Source organism: Cynara cardunculus (assembly GCF_001531365.2).
Source record: "Cynara cardunculus var. scolymus isolate 2C chromosome LG 16, CcrdV1, whole genome shotgun sequence".
Classification (NCBI taxonomy): domain Eukaryota; kingdom Viridiplantae; phylum Streptophyta; class Magnoliopsida; order Asterales; family Asteraceae; genus Cynara; species Cynara cardunculus.
In genome coordinates, this window is record NC_037543.1 from 17,223,564 (window position 1) to 17,243,155 (window position 19,592).

Genomic DNA, 19,592 nt, shown 5'->3' on the forward strand with positions numbered 1-19,592 from the left:
ATTTGTTAGGATTCAAGCACACAAACATCGTTTTATAAAAACCACGCATTATGTCATGGCATGCCTCAGGCTTAACGTGTCATGATGACTGTTGCGGTGAACCTGTTTGAACAGTGATTTTTGTAGCAAAAACTCTTATGAGAAAATACAAAAAAAAAAAAAAAAACATAAAATAACACCACACTGTACAAATCATCCGAGATTTTGGAGACTTTATATAAATAATCAATGTTCATCTTTTCTTATATGTTTTTTGCTTCCATTCATGGTGAATCAAAGTTGTTGAGTAACGTTGATGAAGATTCCAAAAGAAGCCGTGTCTGTCATCGTCACCAATTCCCTTAAAATTAGGGATGGCAAAAAAACCCGCACCCGATGGGGAATCCGATACCCGCACCCGATTTGACCGGGGAATCCCCGAGTTGACTGGGGACGGGGACGGGGATGGGGAATCCCCAAATTTAAAAACGGGGATGGGGGCGGGGATGGAATACCCTTCGGGTCCCCGGCCCCGAAATATATATATATATATATATATATATATTAATATATATATATATATTAAATGTTACCCCGATTCCCAATTTCAATATACAAGATCTTTTCAATTTATTTTCCCAAATTCCCTAATTTAAAATATATATGGAATTTGTAAAGACTACTAGACTTTGGAACTTTTTATGTTGTATTTGGCTAACATTACTATTGATAAGATAGTAAGTTCGTTTTTATTAGTGCGCTAAACTTTATGGTTGATAACTTGTCGTGATAATTCAACTTGGTTTTATTGAAATTTCTAGCTTTAAACATTTACAAATCAATAAATATAATGCTCTTTATTCAAGCAAAAAATGCAATTTCACATCCGAGGAAAAATCCCCGATTCCCCGTTGGGGATCCCCGATTCCTCGTGGGGATGGGGATGGGGATGGGGATGTAATCACATTCCCCAGCGGGGATGGGGACGGGGATGGGGATGGGGAGTGGGGATCGGGGACGGGGATGGGAAGTGCAATCCCCCGATGCCCCCGGCCCCGTTGCCATCCCTACTTAAAATATTCAAAGGTATTGCTCCTGCTTCGCTTCTTTTTTCCAGAACCCCCTTTCATTTTTCAGAGGTATCTTCTCGAATTCATCTTTCCCAAACCTTTCTATTTCTACCTCAGTTTTATTCAAATTCCGCTTTGAATCATGAACCCAAGTTTGATCGTCCTCGATCTATGCTTGAAAATGTTACTAAGCTTGATGATGTCCTCAAACTGTTTGATGAAATGACACAAAGACAATCGTTGCCATCTGTTTATAAATTCACCAAATTGTTGCAAGTTGTAACTAGAAGGAAACAATATTCTTGTTCCATTGATCTTTTTAAACAAATGGTTGCCATTAGTGTTGCTGTTAATGAGTACACTATTGCCACCGTGATCAAGTGTTATTGCCAATTGTTCCACACCAGTGAGGGTTTTGCAGTAGTAGCCTATGGCTTGAAACGTGGTGTCTTGCCCGATGTGTGGATTTTTACTATTCTCTTAGATGGACTCATCCTAGAAGATAGGAATCTCGAGGCAGAAAGATTATTCAAGAAGCTTATCAAAGAGAAACTTTGTGAACCTAATGAAGTTCTATACAACACAATGATCAAAGGACTTTGCAAGTTTGGCAATTACGATACAGCCATTGCKTTGCTTAAGATGATGAATGAAAGGGGTTGTAAGCCTACTGTTGTCACATATAACACCATCATCGATGGTCTTTGCAAGGACCAAAKGATAGATGATGCTTTAAAACTCTTCAAAGAAATGATCGTCCACAAAGGCATCTTACCTGATGTTGTCACTTACAACCCTTTGATTGGTGGCCTCCGTAACTTAGRTCATTGGGATGATGCCTCTAAAATGCTCAAAGAAATGGAGGTGGACGAAAGGATATCTCCGGATGTCGTAACCTTTAATATATTAGTCGACGCATTTTGCAAGGAAGGTAAAGTTGAAGATGCAGAGGTTCTTATGAAYGTCATGGTCGAGATAGGAAAGGATCCCAATGWGGTGACATATAATTCTCTTATTGATGGGTATTGTTTGCGGGGTGAAATGACGAAAGCAAGGGAAGCTTTTGATTCGATGAGCATTAGAGGTCTGGTCCCTAATATCGTGACTTGTAATAGCTTATTGAATGGCTATTGCAAAGAAATGAAGATAGACGAGGCCTTGCATTTGTTTCATGAAATAACTGAAAATGGTATGAAACCTGATGTGGTCACTTACAACACCATGTTACAAGGATTGTTTCGAGTTGGACATTGTAAAGCTGCACATAAACTCTTTAATGAGATGCGAGCACGCAACCAGATTCTCAAAAAATGCACTTACAGGATAATTTTGGAGGGTCTATGCAATAACCATTTAGTGGAGTAAGCAATCTCTATGTTCAGTTTGATGGGTGACAAGAAGCTAAATTCAGATATTGTTGTGTACACTATCCTCATGGATGGTGCATGTAAATGTGGGAAGCTTGATATCGCAAGGAATCTCTTCAACGACCTAAGGAGGTTTGCAACACGACGTTAGGTCATATACAGTGATGATTGGTGGTTTTTGTCGGGAAGGTCTAGTGGGGGAAGCTAAAGATTTGTTTCTCCGAATGAAKGAGAGAGGTTGCCCGCCAAATAGTGCCACTTACAACGTTCTTATCCRAGGATTATTAAAGAACAAACAACATGACTCGATAGAGATGCTTTTACAAGAAATGGATGGACATGGTTTCTCACTTGCTGCTTCAACTTTAGCCATGTTACTTGCTAACACCACAGCTAGACCATTTGATGCACATCTCCTTAAGTTGATTGGTAAGCTTGTGCCAAAGGAAGGAATGCTTCTTGTTTTACCAGGTAGTTTAATAGCATCCTTGACAACAACAAAATATATATATATATATATATATATAATGATACTAACAGATTATTGCTTTATCTTTCTCTGCTCTCCATAAAGCCTTCCATTTTATGTTAGGTGCCATTGATGCCCATTTATTTCTCCCCTCCACCCTTTCATAAGATAGCCTCCTATGTTATTATTACCACAGTTGGGGGTATAAATCAAATCTGAAACAAAATTACAACAAGAGGGACCAAATGTGAAACAGAGTGGCAACCATAACGATAAAAATCTAATTATTTCCATGTATGAATGAAACTTGATAATGAATGGCGAACATCGGCATCAAAAGTGTAATTTAGTGTAGGTTCATTGATGTTATGTCATCTATTTGTGCTTGTATTTTATGTGCATGGATGGTTTAACATTTTTGTATTAAGTTGTATTTAGATCGTACCCGAAATACCTAAGAAGAAAAAACAGATATTGACTAGAGAATTAATGATATTCTATTTTTTTAAGTGTGTGTGTATATATATATATATAGGGTTAGATTCACATGAGATAAAACTATTTTCATGAGATACGTTAGATACGATTTTTACAATTGAAACTTTACAACAAAATATTGTAAAGGTAAATCCCCCCCCCCCCACACACACACACACATATATATATATATATATATATATATTTAACTTTACACACACTCTTTGTCTTTTGTGAGACTTGAAGCCTTGACCTTCAGAATGGTGGAGTTTTGGGTATCGTTTATCAATGGCTTTTAATCTAGGAGTTTTCTTAGCGGGTACATCTTTAAGGTGGATCAAGGGTCACAAAGTAGCGATTTTGTCTAGGGGGAAAGTCAACGCGTGTTGATGTGGCGAAAAGTCAATTTTATCGATTTGGGGGATAAATTACATATTTTCAAATGAAATCGATTTTGATTTTTAAAAAAAATATATCGCCTACAAAAAGAGATTAAAAAAACGACTTTCAAGATGAATTTGCAATGAAAAGAAATATATCAAGAAGAAAAACTATAAAATCAAAATGGGAGAAAAGTAAAGAAAAAGTTTAATATTTGTTATAAATTTGGCTTCAAAGTATTTGAAAGTGTCCTTCAAAATTAAGCGAATGCACCTTTAATGCCTAATATCTTTTTCTCTTACAATAATCAAGTGAACAGGTGCACGGGAACCCGGTTGGCTCTTACTAGGCCCGCCCTGGCCTTTTGGTACTTATTATTGTTGCTCCGGTTTAGCAAAAACAAATGTGCTTGTCAATAACTAATTAAAGGGACGTCTATCAAAAGCTTACCCAAGTAAGCGTTTACCAAGTCGCATTACCTTATCGGATTAATATGATAAAGACCAAAAATTTTACCTGGTAAGAGCGAGTCAAAGAGTGATAGTCTTACCCGGTAAGTAAGTGAGGGCGAGAATTGTCCCGGAGTTCTTGTTGATGTGTACACTACTAACACCGTGATCATGTGTTGTTGTCAAATGTATCGCACCAGTGAGGATTTTGCAATCGTAGCCTATGGCTTGAAACGTGGGGTTGTACCAAACGTGTTCACTTTCAGTACGATCTTAAATGGACTTATTCTAGAAGATAGGATTCTCGAGGCAGAAAGATTATTCAAGAAGNTCACTTTCAGTACGATCTTAAATGGACTTATTCTAGAAGATAGGATTCTCGAGGCAGAAAGATTATTCAAGAAGGTGATCAAAGAGAAACTTTGTGATCCTGACGTAGTTACGTACAACACAATGATTAAAGGGCTTTGCAAGTTTGGAAATAATGATACAGCCATTTCTTTGCTTAGAATGATGAATGAAAGGGGCTGTAAACCTACTGTTGTCACATATGATACCATCATTGATAGTCTTTGCAAGGACCAAATGATAGATGATGCATTAAAGCTCTTCCATGAAATGATCTTCCACAAAGATGTCCTACCTAGTGTTTTCACTTACAGCTCTTTGATTCGTAGCCTTTGTATCTTAGGACGTTGGGATGATGCCTCTAGAATGTTCAAAGAAATGGAGAAGGATGAAAGGTTATCTCCCGATGTTGTAACCTTTAATATATTGATCGACGCACTTTGCAAGGAAGGTAAAGTTGAAGATGCAGAGGTTTTAATAAACACCATGGTTGAGAGAGGAAAGGATCCCAATATAGTGACATATAGTTCATTTATTGATGGGTATTGTTTGCGGGGTGAAATGACGAAAGCAAGGGAAGTTTTTGATTCGATGAGGATTAGAGGTCTGGTCCCTGATGTTGTGACTTATAGTAGCTTATTAAATGGCTATTGCAAACAAATGAAGGTAAACGAGGCCTTGCATTTGTTTCACGAAATAACTGAAAAAGGTATGAGACCTGATGTGGTCACTTACAGCACCATGTTACAGGGATTGTTTCGAGTTGGACGTTGTAAAGCTGCACACGAGTTATTTACTGAGATGTTAGCACACAACCAGATTCCAGATGCATGCACTTACAGAATAATCTTGGAGGGCCTATGCAATAACCATCTAATTGAGGAAGCAATTTCTTTGTTTTGTTGGATGGGTGACAACAAGCTAAATTCAGATATTTTTGTGTACAATATCCTCATGGATGGAGCATGTAAATGTAGGAAGCTTGATATCRCAAGGGATCTCTTCAATTACCTAAGTGTTAAAGGTTTGCAACATAACGTTGTATCATTTAATGTGATGATTAGTGGTTTTTGTCGGGAAGGTCTAATGAGGGAAGCAAAATTAAAGAGTTGTTTGGCCAAATGAGTGAGAGAGGTTGCCTGCCAAATAGTGCCACGTACAACGCTCTTATCCGAGGATTATTAAACAACAAACAACATGACACGATAGAGACGCTTTTGCAAGAAATGGATGGACATGGTTTCTTAGTTGAGGCTTCAACTTTTGCCCTGTTACTTGTTAAGATCAACGCTAGATCATTTAACGCCAGTCTCCTTAAGTTGATTGGTAAGCTTGTGCCAAAGGAAGGAGTCGATGCTCCTCATTTTATTGAGTTGATAACAGCGGAAGGTTGATTAGTTATACTTCAATGATTCAATCCTTCCTACAATGGATCGCTCAAAATTCTGAAAAGTCCTCTAGTCCCACGCTTGGTAGACAAGGTAGGGGGGAAAGAAACCCTTTCTTCCAGGTAAGAAGGTTTTTTTGCATTTATATTTCATAATTTGTATAAAAATCTTGGTGCCATTGGTTGATTGGCAACAACAAAATCCTGTATACACGTAGGAAAAGTTAACGGCTCAAATCTTTTTGATAACTGCAATGAAGCTTATATCAAAACTGCTACAAAAACAATAAATTTGGAATTTGAAAATTCTTTTCCTTTGCTCAACTGGAATATGGTTTTCTGTGGGTCCATCAAACCAAGAAGCAGCTGATGCTTCAGGACCATTGGTTCAAAATAYGAMACTGGTTATACTTTGCTGACAATTAAGATTACTTAAATCATTATGAATACCAAGTAATAAGCATTATATTTAAATATATAATGATAATAACAGATTACTGGTTTGTTTTTCTCTCATCTTATAAAGTCTGAATGAATCAGAGCCTTCCATTTTATGGCAGCTACCATTGATGCCCATTAACTCCCACCTCCTTTCATAAGGTAGTCTCCTATCTATTATCTAATCATTAGTGTGAAGCAAAATTACAACTAGGGGGACCAAATCTGAAACAAAGTGTCAACCACAGTGCAAATGTGTAGTTATTTCAATATATGGACGAGACTTGATAGGGAATGACAACCTTGAGAACCAAAAATGTATTTTATCTAGATTCATTGATGTTTGTCCGGAAACGTGGTCATGTCTGTGCTTTTATTTTATGTGCTGAGATAGTTTATTGTCTTTGTACTAAGTTAGTAAGTTGTATTTGGTCATGATCAAAATACTCAAGAAGCAAAAAACAGATATTTACTACAAAACTCAAATGAAACACTATTCTTGTTCTATCCATTTTTTCGAAAATATTAGTGTTTACACTACTAACGTTGTGATCGAGTGTTGTTGCCAACTGCAGATCTAGGAAATGGCTTCGAATGTAGTGTTGTACCCGATGCACACTCATAAATGGACTCATCCTTGAGGCAAAAGAATTACTCAAACAGAAACTTTGTGAACCTAATTTAGTTTGTATATCACAAGAATTATTCAAGAAGTTGTTGAAGGGCTTTGCAGGTTTGGTGATAATGGCACAGCCATTGCTTTGCTTAGAGTCATGGACGAAAAGGGTTGTAAAACTGATGTACATAACTACATTAGGTTCACAAAGTTTCTCTTTGGTCGAGATGACGCCTTAGAGAAATATCCTCCTATTCGTTTTGGTCATTTAACATTCAAAAACACCATGAAGATCAAGGCATGGCCACACAGGTACATAGTGACTTTGAAGTCAAAGAGATCAATTTTGCGAATTATCTGAACTTTTTGAGAATTTTTTACTACTTTTTAGACTAATTGTACTTGGTTTTTGTTGTATTCTACAAGAAGGAGCTAGATTTGTAAAAAGTTGGCAAGTGTGATTGATTTTCTTATATTTCGTAAAGTAGGATAGAGTGTTGAATCGTGAATTAGGTATAAAAATGCTTATGAGCTGTTTACCAAACGCTTACCAATCACTTGCCTTAGCTTACCGAGAATCTTACCCGGTAAGAGCGAAGACAAAAGACCACTACAACAAAATTGGGTTTGTAGGACGCCACCAATTTTTAAGCGTCCTAATAGAATGTTTTATAAGACTTAATTTATAGGACCAAAAAATAAAATGTCATATCTAAAGGTGTTGCAATAAGTTGGTAGGATGCTTTTGGGTATCCTAACAAGTTTTTTAGAATACTTTTAGTACAAAGCATCGTATTAGTAATTTTATAGGACACTTTTGAGAAAATGTCCTATAACCCATCTTTTTATAGGACACTTTTCAAATATTGTCCTATAAAATTGCTAATGGGACGTTTGGTATTAAGTGTCTTAAAAAGCTTGTTAAGACGGAAAAAAACCCTGTAAACATATTACAATGTCTTTAGATAGAATGTCTTATCTTTTGGTCTTATAAATTAAGTCTTATATACGATCTATTAAGATGTTTAATTCCTATAAACCCAATTTTGTTGTGTAGACCGAGAGTCTTACATGGTAAGTGAGGGTGACGACTCTTACCCATTTAGCGTTTAGTGGGTAAACTGTTGCATACAATATCGTTTTGATTGACTAGAATCTTATCCGGTAAGATACATGACATTGTTGATTCCTTGTAAAAGCTTACTGGGTAAGTGCTTAATTGGTAAGCATTTGGGTAAACGGCTACAAGGTAAGAAAACTATACAAACTCTAGGACTCTAGTAAATAGGAATTTAATTTTTTGTGCTAGTTTCTCACCAGTTTACTCTTTTAGGACCCTTGACCGTCTTTGATCATCCTAGTAAATTACTTAATGAGACTTTATCTTTATAAACGTTATAAGAAGTTAATTTTAGGACGAAGTTAGACAACCTAACAAGGTTTATCAACTGAAGTGCATATTAGTTTATTTTTATAAAACTTGTAATATATGATCATATTCAAAGAATGTCATATACATGAGACTAATAAGTAGATTTACTTCTTTTGTCATATTGAATTGTTCAACCTCGTTGATAAAACTTCTTCACTTGTGTAACTTCAGTTCGTCCTAACAAAAGAAAGGGGGTCGCTATGGTCGTTATGAATGTAAGCATAGTCTTTTGAGTAGGGATGCGCAAGAGGGATTTGCGGCTTGGATGTACAAGGTACTTACCGAAGAAACTGTTGAGACAAAAGCTAACGTCTTGATGTTGTGTTGGGCACTTTGGAAGTCTAATAACTTTGGCATCATAAAATTGTCTCAGGCAAGTGCGTTAACTTGGTTGGCGGAAGATCACCTAAGACAACGGATCAACGGTCAAGATAGGGAAATCGTTTGCCAAAAGGTTTGATAACCACTTTGGATAGTGCAGAGCACTGCGTAAACTTGAACATGATACTGTTAAGGCGAATGTAGACGATGCCCTCTTCCCAGAGCACAATAGATTTGCTTATTGCTGGGTGGCTTGGAACCATGGTGTAGAGTTGGTTCGACTAAGGAGGGAAAGCCGTTAAGGAAGAGTGTAACAGCCGTCAAGGAAGGTTTGAGCTAGCTAGAGCAAAACTGCCGGAGCAACGTCGTAGTGGAAGCATATTGCCTTACTGTGATCATGTGTTTGGAACATCCCTTCCAACAACTACTTCCCCTGCTCCATTTTCATCCCGCTTCCACCATAAATCACCGGCCTCCACTTCCTTCACCTCGTATCTCCTTTCTTTGCATACACACAAATCACATACCGTTGCAGTTTTGCAGATCGAAACGATGATGGTTGAAAAAAACAAAGTCGTCGAAGTTGAAGATGATAACGATAAAAACATTATCTGCCATTTTTTTTCGATAAGAGATGATCAAGATTATGTATTCACCTAAGAATTGTGCCACCAAAATCCGATTAGATGTCCGTATTCAATGAAGCCGACGATATTTTAGGAAACTCAATAGTTTCTTTTTGGTTTAGATTAATTTTGTTACCATACTACCCTTTGTTCCCTAGTGTTGATGCTCGAACCAAACTTTTCACACACCTCATTTTCACTTTAATTACAAAAATGGTCATTGTTCTATTTTGTCCGTTAATTCATTAAATTAATGGTCAAGATCGGTTTCTAAAGTTAACACTAATAGTATGGGTAACAAAAAGATGGGACCCTATATATATATATATACACACACACACACATATATATATGTATATATATATATATATATATAGAGAGAGAGAGAGAGAGAGGGGTTGGTTATTATACAACCCTTGACATTTGTGCAACCAATACAATCCAATCTCAACTGTCCATTTTGTTTGATTAATATGTGATTTCATAGAAGTTTTGATTGTTTCCTAATATAAAGTATTTGATCATACTTAATGAATCCTATTAATCTTCCATAAATATTCAAATCATAATAAATGGACTCTCATCATTCCCATAAATATCTCAATTTATTGGGTTGCATTGGTTGTATAAATGCAATGGATTGTATTTGAACCAAACTCTCTCTCTCTCTCTCTATATATATATATATATATATATGAATATATAGGGTTGGGTTCACGTGAGACCAAGGGTTTTTCGTGAGACCCGTAAGACCAATTATGTTTATTGATCAACTTTATAAGCTAATGATCTAATGGTCTAAAGTTGCAAGATGGTAATTTTGTAATTATTGAGAAGTCTCGTGGCGTTTATGAATGTTCAGATCTGACGATTGTAAATCTAATCCAAGGGTTGAGAATTGGTTTTACGGGTCTCACGAAAAACCCTTGGTTTCACATGATCCCAAGTTTGTATATATATACACATAATAAAATTGTGTCTTATTTAAATACTTTATAATATGTATATGTGTATATATATATACATATATATATATATAGAGAGGGAGAGAGATCGTTTCAAATGCAACCCATCACATTTGTACAACCAATACAACCCAATAAATTGAGATATTTATGGAAATGATGAGAGTCCATTTATTATGATTTGAATATTTATGGAAGATTAATAGGGTTCATTAAGTATGATCAAATACTTTATATTAGAAAACAATCAAAACTGCTATGAAATCACATATTAATCAAACAAAATGGACGATTGAGATTGAGTTGTATTGGTTGTACAAATGTAAATGGTTGTATAATAACCCACCTCTCTCTATATATATGTATATGTAACTTGAAAGTTGGTATTAAATCAGTACCAATATGTAATAAACGAATAAAGATGGTACTAAGTATGGTTAGTTGGTATATGATATAGAATTTACGTAGCATTTATAGCTGACTGGTACACGATATTATTGTAGAAAATACTGATACCCTATAAGTTGTCTCCTAAAAAATCAATAAAATAAAATATTTATATAAATTTAGAAGAAAGAGATTTTTATTCATGGAAACTAACATTAAATACCCAATCTTCTCACATGTTACAAAATCGAAACCCGTGGGGATTCAATATATCATTTAATTTTGTGCTTTTCATTAAATATAAAATTATGCACGTGTGAGTTTTATATATACATGGATTTTTTAGAAAATCATGACAGAATCATATATCATGTGTTATTTTATAAGATTTTTTTTATATATAGTTAGAATTTAATATAGTCAACGATTATTTTGAAAAGTGGTAGATATTTAAGAAGTAAAGATGTGATCCTAACACTTCATACGGTCATGATCGGATTTGACTGGTCAATAATTACGAATTTTGACTTGTCAAAAATTGTGGCTATGCAAAACTAGATAGGGTAGTTTTGTAACTTTTACAACTAGACGGCAAATGAGTTCATATATGAACCTATGTAATTCACATATGAATTAATTAACGAGGTCATCATATGAACATATAGTTCATATGTGTATCACATTGATTCACATATGAATCCATTTGCCACATATTTGTAAAATTTATAAAACTACCTTTGTATCTTCCACATACTCATGTGAGAAATTATCCGATGCTTCATGGTCAAATTCGCAAATGTTGACCAGATGAAAAGCTAGGATCACTTTTTTATTTCTCAAATATTTACCACTTCTCAAAAGAACTTTTCCCTATACATATATGCATATAGACAAAAAATCGTATGAGAATAAAGTTAAGCCATTGAGAAGTGTAAAAAGGGATTCAGACCCTTGATCGCTTTTGATCCCAAATAACCCATGAATCGCCCTTTAGAAGGGAATTGATCTAATATATCTCATTATTGTTGATCTAGTGATTCTTTTTTAATTAGGATTGATTCAAGGGTAGAGATCTCTTTTTATCCTTCTAACCATAACTTCTATTCTTATCGGAAACTAACCCCATTATTTATATATATATATATATATATATATATATAGAGAGAGAGAGAGAGAGAGGAGCGATCAAATGAAAATCATTCCAATTTATAAAAACCGTAAAAACTACTATCATCCATCGTTAATCTTATGAAATTTTTTCATGAAATTGTTAATCTTGTGAAATTTGTTTCATATAATACTTTTTTGATGAAGTTGTTTCATATGTGGTTATGAAATTGTTTCATATACTACTTAATGAAATTTTAATAAAACTGCATAATATCAATGATTGACATCTTCCACAATAAAAATGGTTAATCAACCTCTCATAATTACAAAAAAATGAACAAAATAAAAAATTATGATTGGTTGAATGAGGTTTTCACGGTTTTTACAAATTGAATGATTTTTATTTGAACCCACCCCTATATATATATATATATATATATATATATATATATATAGAGGAGCGATCAAATAAATACCGTACTCATTTGTAAAAACTGTACAAACCACCTTCATACGTCGATTTTATTGTTTAATCTTATGAAAGTTTTTCATGAAATTGTTTAATCTTGTGAAATTGTTTCATATAATACTTTTTTGATGAATTTGTTTCATATATGGTTATGAAATTGTTTCATATAATATTTAATGAAATTTTAATGAAACTGTTTCATGTATTTCTCTAAAATTAAAATAATGAAAATGATAATATCCATGATTAACACCCTTCACAATAAAAATGGTTAATCAACCTCTCATAATTACAAAAAAATGAACAAAATGAAAAATTATGATCGGTTGAATAAGGTTTTCACGGTTTTTACAAATTGAGTGGTTTTTATTTGAACGCTCCCCTATATAGATATAGATATAGATATATATATATATATATATATATATATATATATATAGGGGAGTCGTCTGTGATTAATGGACTTTTATGGCCTTTTTCACACCTTAATCTCTTGAGTTATATATGTATGGCATATGAACACGAATTTATAAATTATTTTTAGCATAATATTCTTAATTTATTACAATACAATTCAACACATCTTATTCTACATGCAACACATAATTAATATACAATCAATTTTTTCTACTAACTTAGATATCCAACATGTTATGTGAGCCGATTAATCCCAGGACGACTACCTGCTTTGCAGATAGCCCGGAGTCACCGCATTTGAATCTCCGTGGCCACAAAGGGATTTCTATTCCTCCTTAGATTTAAACCTGAGACCTCGTGGTACTTTTGACCTTTGAAGCCAAACTCAAGCCAATCAGACACTACTCTTATAGTTTAATATATACAATCGATTGTATCCATTTTGAACAATTTTGTGACCATATTTACTAACATCGTGTCTCACATCAACCTTATTTCCTCAAATACTCTTTTAAACTACAATTTGATCCATTTCCAATTCGTGTATCTAATCACAATTATATACAAACTAAAAAACAAAATGTGTTAATTTAAAGTCATATAAAAATGAATGACCCATTCAACAGTCAAAAACTATATACATATTTTGTTTACAGTTTATCAAAGTCAACAGTCAAAACCTTGAAACCGTTTATACATACCAACCACGTAATCCATTGTGGAAATCTTTATATAAATATATATATATATATATATATGTGTATATATATATACATCACCCATATATCATATCCAACTACAAGCCTACAAGCTATACAGAAATGAAGCCATCGAGCACTGCTTATGTGTTCTTGGTGGCACTCGTTATCTTTGTGGTTTCGGACCCCATCAAAGCCGGCCGAGTTTTGCATGAAAAGGATCGTTTGATCGACGTAAAGAGTGGGAACATGCTTGTTTTCCAGTCACTTCCGAGGGGACCGGTTCCACCTGCTGGTCCATCAGGGTGTACTTACATCCCTGGAAGCCATGGACCGCCTTGTCCTTAATGAACTTCTCTGATGCGGCCATGGCTCGATCAATTATGTCACAAATTGCTAGACCTGCGAAGAAGGTGCGGTGTGGTGCGTGATACTCGAATTAGCCTAGCTAGGTTCTAACTTTTTTTTATTACTGGTTTTCATGTTGTGAAAACATTTGATGATGATTAGTTACATATTCAATGATTTATTAATGATCTTCATGAAATCAATGTCATAATGTTTAATTTTAACAAGACTTTGTTGATTCATTAATTAATTACTAGTTTTGTTTTTAATTAAAACACGTTTATAATGGACGTGTGTTATAAATGTGTATATTATTTGTTAGAATTGCATGGTTTGTAAATGAAACGTAGCCTATATATATATATATATATATGTATATACTCTTGTAAGTAATAATTAAGTTCTAGAGTGAATTAGGTTACGTGATATGTTGAAAATTATGACTAACGTCAAAATTATGGATAAGGTCCTTGTGATTCTCATTTTCTTATAAATAGAGTCCCTCTGATTAACAGTGAGTTCAATAAAATCCGTTAACTTTGTTAATTGTAAGGGGCATTTTGGTCTTTTTTAGACCACAAGGACCATATCTATAATTCACTTTATTTAAAACATACTATAGATGTATATACACATATAGAAATGTTTCATGTTGACCTTGACAGGGACCAAAACACTTGGACGATTTCATGCCTTCTATCGCCGCCTCCATAATCCCTCTCTGGCATCAGTTAGTCCATCTACACCTCCGTTAATGCTCCCTTCCACTCGCACTCCTTTCTGCAACTTTCATTCGTGCATCTCTCATGGTATGAGGAACACGTGATAACCATCACAACACTTGGCCTAGTTCTCAAATATGGGTTTGGTCCAAATGACCATTTTGCCTTTAAGTTAAGAAGTGTGTTGGATGTTCGTTTGATCAAGTGACCTTAGTCATAAGAAATTGAAAAACACATGAACCAAATCCATAATTAATCAAGTTTAAGGACATTAATCATAATTTTCATTATACCATAGGGACCAAATCCGTAATTCACTCTAGATTTTATTTGTTTATTTATATATCAAGTTAAATATTGTTTTAAACGAAAAGGTACGCATTTAATAGAGAGTTAATTAAGAATCAAAGAACGTTTTTCCGTTCATCAATCTCGTAACGATATGTCAACATTTTATTGGATATAAATTTATTTAATTCATATTTTCATTCTTTCTTCTCAATAAATAGCTGATGTAGCTTCACATAAGTGGTCGACATGTAAATGTCGGTCATAATTGTAGTCTGTTCCACAGAAAGAAAAAAACTGACACGATCGAGGAAAGGTATGGGACGGATACATAATTAATTGTACGGGTGGTTATATAAATATAGTGGGATGATTATATATGTAAATGTACCGGGGGCATATATAAACTTGATGTTACTGGGAGAGAAAAAAATAACGTGTTGACGGAAAAAAAAAGTCTTCTGTTACGTACCCTTTCCTTATTCGAACCAATAAGACTTTGACCCTTGAACTTTTCCGATGGTGCTATGTGTAGCTAGTTCAACCCTTGATCATCTGAACCGGCCAAAATGGGATGCATTCGATATCCGTTGTCGTTAACCGAATGAGCTCAAACTATTTTTGTATATGCAACAAATCAAATTAATGAGAACCAGAAAAATGATGAGAAGCAATTTCACATGTATAAAATGTTGTTTCATATATAAAAAAAATCGCTTCACATGTGAAACAAAATATATTCACACACTTTATATTATCATACACTACAAAAAGTTTAAGTTTATAGGACGCCACCAATTCCAAAGTGTCATATTAGACTGCTTTATAGGACTTAATTTATATGACCAAAAAATAAAGGGTCTTATCAAGAGCAAAGATAAGTTTTCTTACTCAGATTAGTGTGTTTTATTGGATTGGTTATACAACTAGTGATATTAGTGTGGATTGCTACGTTGGTATAATTTTACTCCACCAACACGGCATTGTATGCAACAATCTACACGGTCAGCGCTAACCGTGGTAAGAATCATCGCCCACACTTACTGGGCAAGACTCTCGGTCTTTGCCTTAGCTTTAATTACCAGGTAAGATTATTGGTGTTTGTCATATTCATTCTGTAAGGTAATATGACATGGTAAGCGCTTACGGCCCCTTAGTATTTCTTAAAGACGATCTTTGTAATTTACTCTAAAATGATGCCCTCATTTTCTTAATAACATAATTTACCAAGCTGTAAGCATTTTTTGTACAATTGAAACAACTTTCAACTTGATTGATGCATTCATCCCACCCATTTTGATAAACTTTTTTTTATTCATCTAAAATTAAAAAAATTAACAAAAAAGCCCAAAACCAAGCTTACACAATCCCATAAGCCATTTAAATGTTTAAGTTGGTATTTCTATAAGCAATAAATAGATCTGATCTTGATTCCAATCAATTAAAATCAGTCATTAAGACATCTGAATTTACCTCCTTCATGATAGTTGTGAAATGATACAACAATAAACCTAAAGGGCAGCACAAACCCTTTTTACAATAAATTAAGGGGCCGCTTATCAAGTCTTTATCGAGTAAGTGCTTACTGGGTTGTTTATTTAGTGTATGAGTATGGTAAAGATCGAGAATCTTACTCAATTAGAGACAAGACAACAACCAATGTTTTGTATCTGGTAATTAAGAGATAAGACTCTTTACCTGGTTATGCTTACCAAATAAGAGTAGCTTAAAAACAATCAATTTTGATGGTCGAGAATGTTACCCAACAAAGTGAGGGTTGTGACTCTTGCTGGTAGGCACATACCTGACAAGCATAACAGTCTTTGGAAATAGTTATTTATTAATTCATGAGTGAACTATGATTTTCGTCCACGTGTTTCGTTAAACATTGCAACTTTCCTTCTTCTGTTTTTTAAATTACGGTTTTCGTCTTTATAGTTTGCAATTGATTGTTATCTTCATCATTGTGGCTAACTCAATAAATTGTAAACCACATGTACACAAAAACAAGAATGAATTTAAAAACCGTTTGAACAAAAAAAAAAAGGAAGTATAAACTATATAAACGAAACCGTAAATTCAAAAGTATAAAAACCAAAATAACAATTTTCAACAAAACACATGGACGAAAAACGCAGTTTACTCTTAATTTAATAAATTCATGTGGATCAGACCATTTAAATGTACCTTACAATAAGATCTGAAAAAACAACAACAAAGTTGTGTATTTTTTTTTTTGAAGTATATATTATTTATATACGACAAAATAGAATAAATAAACTCACACAACCTCCTCACCTTTAGTAAGGTTTGAACATTTGACTTCTTTGGAGGTCAAGAACTCACATACCGTTAGGCTAAGAGCCCTTTGGTTGAGTCGAATACCTTGACAAAGAAATGAAAATGATAAAGAGAATTAGACATATGTAATTTTTTATTATTATCATGTTTGATTGATTTATATAAATGATTATGACACTGAATGTTGTTAGATATATATCTGGATTACATTAAACGAGAAAAGAAAAAAACACTGAATGTTGTTAAAAGTAGTTTTTAACTTTTTATATTATTAAAAAGGAATTTGAAACAATTCGTACAATATTCATCGTAATGGGTATTTTACATGTGTGTATATGCACGTGCGTATACTTATTTTAAAAAGTATATAATCATGCATCAATAATCAGAGATGAGTACAATTTAATCAAAAGAAAGATACAAGTCGATGAACCTTTGAACATAAAGTCAAACATCCATCTTTATTTTCACAGACACATAAATAAACCAAATGACAACGTTTCACGAGGAACTTTGTTAATTAACCGATGGAAGGGGTACTTATTACGATCCCCTTCTTGTTCACCCATACAACAACCCTATTGCAGATATATATCTGTGCAATCACGATTCCTTCTGGGATGATTTCAGCATTAACCGAAGGGTTTTCTTTTTCTATTATAGCCTCTGCATGCTCTCCTTTCTTCCCAACCAGCTCTGGCCAACTTCTCTTACCTACAGACGCATAACAATAATGGAATAAACTAAGCTAAACACATGATAATGATATTAACTTGTTGGAAAACAGTGTGTTTTCAACGTTTTTGGACACAAATACTGAGAGAATTCACGATCTATTCGTTAGATATCTTATAGGGTTGTGTTATCCTTTGGGAGAGCTACGTAACCACGTAAAGATTATCCAAAAAGGAGATCAATTGGATAGAAATCAAATCTCCGAGTGATGACATTGAAGTGGGTTCTAAGCGTCGGTTTATGAGAAACACTCGACTCGTGTAGTTGAGATCTAGACCTTAAGGCCTTGTTTATATACCTTGGCAGTAGTGAATGAGTTAAAACCAGTTTTTGGTCATTTACAAGCTCCATTTGATAACAGATCACGAAGAAACTAGTCACAAATCAAACCGTAGCATCTTAACGTTCTCGCAACCAGAACTCAACAAAATAAATCACAATCGTCATAGTAATTTTTACATTACGTCAAACAAGTTCAAAGGTGGCATATATAACGCGTATATTATACGGGATATACAATTTGATGTTAATTATTTTTTGTAACAAGAAAAGTTATGAATCATACCTTGCTCAACTTGCTCACAATTTGATGCCATCGTCTTGATTTCACAATGTGAATTTAGCGGTTTATTTGGTGTTGAAGTTTGAAGGAATCAAATGGTTATTTATAGACTCAATTTGGTTATATCCTTAGGTATGGTAAGCATGACGTCTCTTTTAAATATATTATTTATAATTAAATTTTCATCGAAAAATTACAAGTATTCATATGTATACTGTTTATATTGGATATGTCTAAACAGTACTAACATACTGCCTTTCACCGACAAACAAATCCGTCGGAAAGTAGATCATCGACAGATTTCTAAACGGATACACCAGAAAACTCAGTCAGTGGCAGCATTATTGGCGGAAATTGACCGTCACGAATCCACCACCAATAGTAGTAATTAAATATTTCTGGTATGTAACCGGGATAACAAAACAATGATAGGAAAATACCATCAAATATGAAACTGATTGGCCGTTCAATATCATGAATGACTTCTCAATCTCATATGTCGTTGACTTTTATATCCGAATTATCAAAAATGAAAAATAATATTTTTAAAATAAGTTCTTTTCCATGGGAAATTTCTTCAAATTATCATTTTCCACATTCAAAATCATCTCTCAACTATTTCTCTTTCATGTTTACTCAAATATGACTACTTTCGCAGTATTCAGGTCAACAGTATTAACTAAAAGATAAAAAAGATTAAATTCAACCAGTTTACCTTCACAATTGCGGACCTGACCATCACAATTGTGACTAAATTGTTGATCTTGCTGCCGCACTTGCAGATCTTGCCATTTCAATTGCAGATTTGTGTTGAAATTGAATTCTTTTTTTGTCTTTTAGTTAGTATTGCGGACCTGAATATTATAAAAATAATGACATTTAGATAAACTTATGACTAGGAGACCAATTTAAGTGTGAAAAATGATTACTTGAATCAATTTACCTTTTTTCAATGATATTATATATTTATACAAAATAATATTATATTTCTATATTTGAAACCGAATTTTTCTACCTTGTTGAAGTGCTGGGTGTTTTGTTATATTTACAGAATGACAATTAATTTGAATAAAAAACAAAAACCAATAATTTAAATATCTATTATCTATATCTATATAATACTAGAAGCGTACTCGTGTAATGCAATTAAATACATCGTGATTTTAATATTTTATTTTATTTTTTATCTCAGTTGATGTAATAATATGGCTTTATGTGATTTTGAGAAAG

The 19,592-nt window shown here is 33.8% G+C and overlaps 1 protein-coding gene and 1 pseudogene across 1 annotated transcript; one reads left to right on the forward strand and one right to left on the reverse strand.

The window, feature by feature from the left end:
- The first annotated feature begins 1,220 nt into the window (after positions 1–1,220).
- Positions 1,221–5,934, forward strand: LOC112529048 (annotated as a pseudogene).
- An 11,506-nt stretch (positions 5,935–17,440) lies between these two features.
- Positions 17,441–18,427, reverse strand: LOC112529677 (inhibitor of trypsin and hageman factor-like). Its single transcript, XM_025141018.1, has 2 exons — positions 18,366–18,427; positions 17,441–17,779 (listed from the first exon to the last, which is right to left on the reverse strand). Exons 1-2 carry the CDS (start codon positions 18,394–18,396, stop codon positions 17,586–17,588), a joined length of 225 nt encoding a protein of 74 aa, XP_024996786.1. The 5' UTR covers positions 18,397–18,427; the 3' UTR covers positions 17,441–17,585.
- Between the last annotated feature and the right edge of the window lie 1,165 nt (positions 18,428–19,592).

Bases quoted from the DNA above. Each gene is read 5' to 3' on its own strand.
- LOC112529677 (XM_025141018.1), bottom strand. From the start codon at position 18,396: ATGGCATCAAATTGTGAGCAAGTTGAGCAAG. The intron at 17,780-18,365 runs GTATGATTCATA...ATGCGTCTGTAG, and splicing joins TTGTGAGCAAGTTGAGCAAG to GTAAGAGAAGTTGGCCAGAG.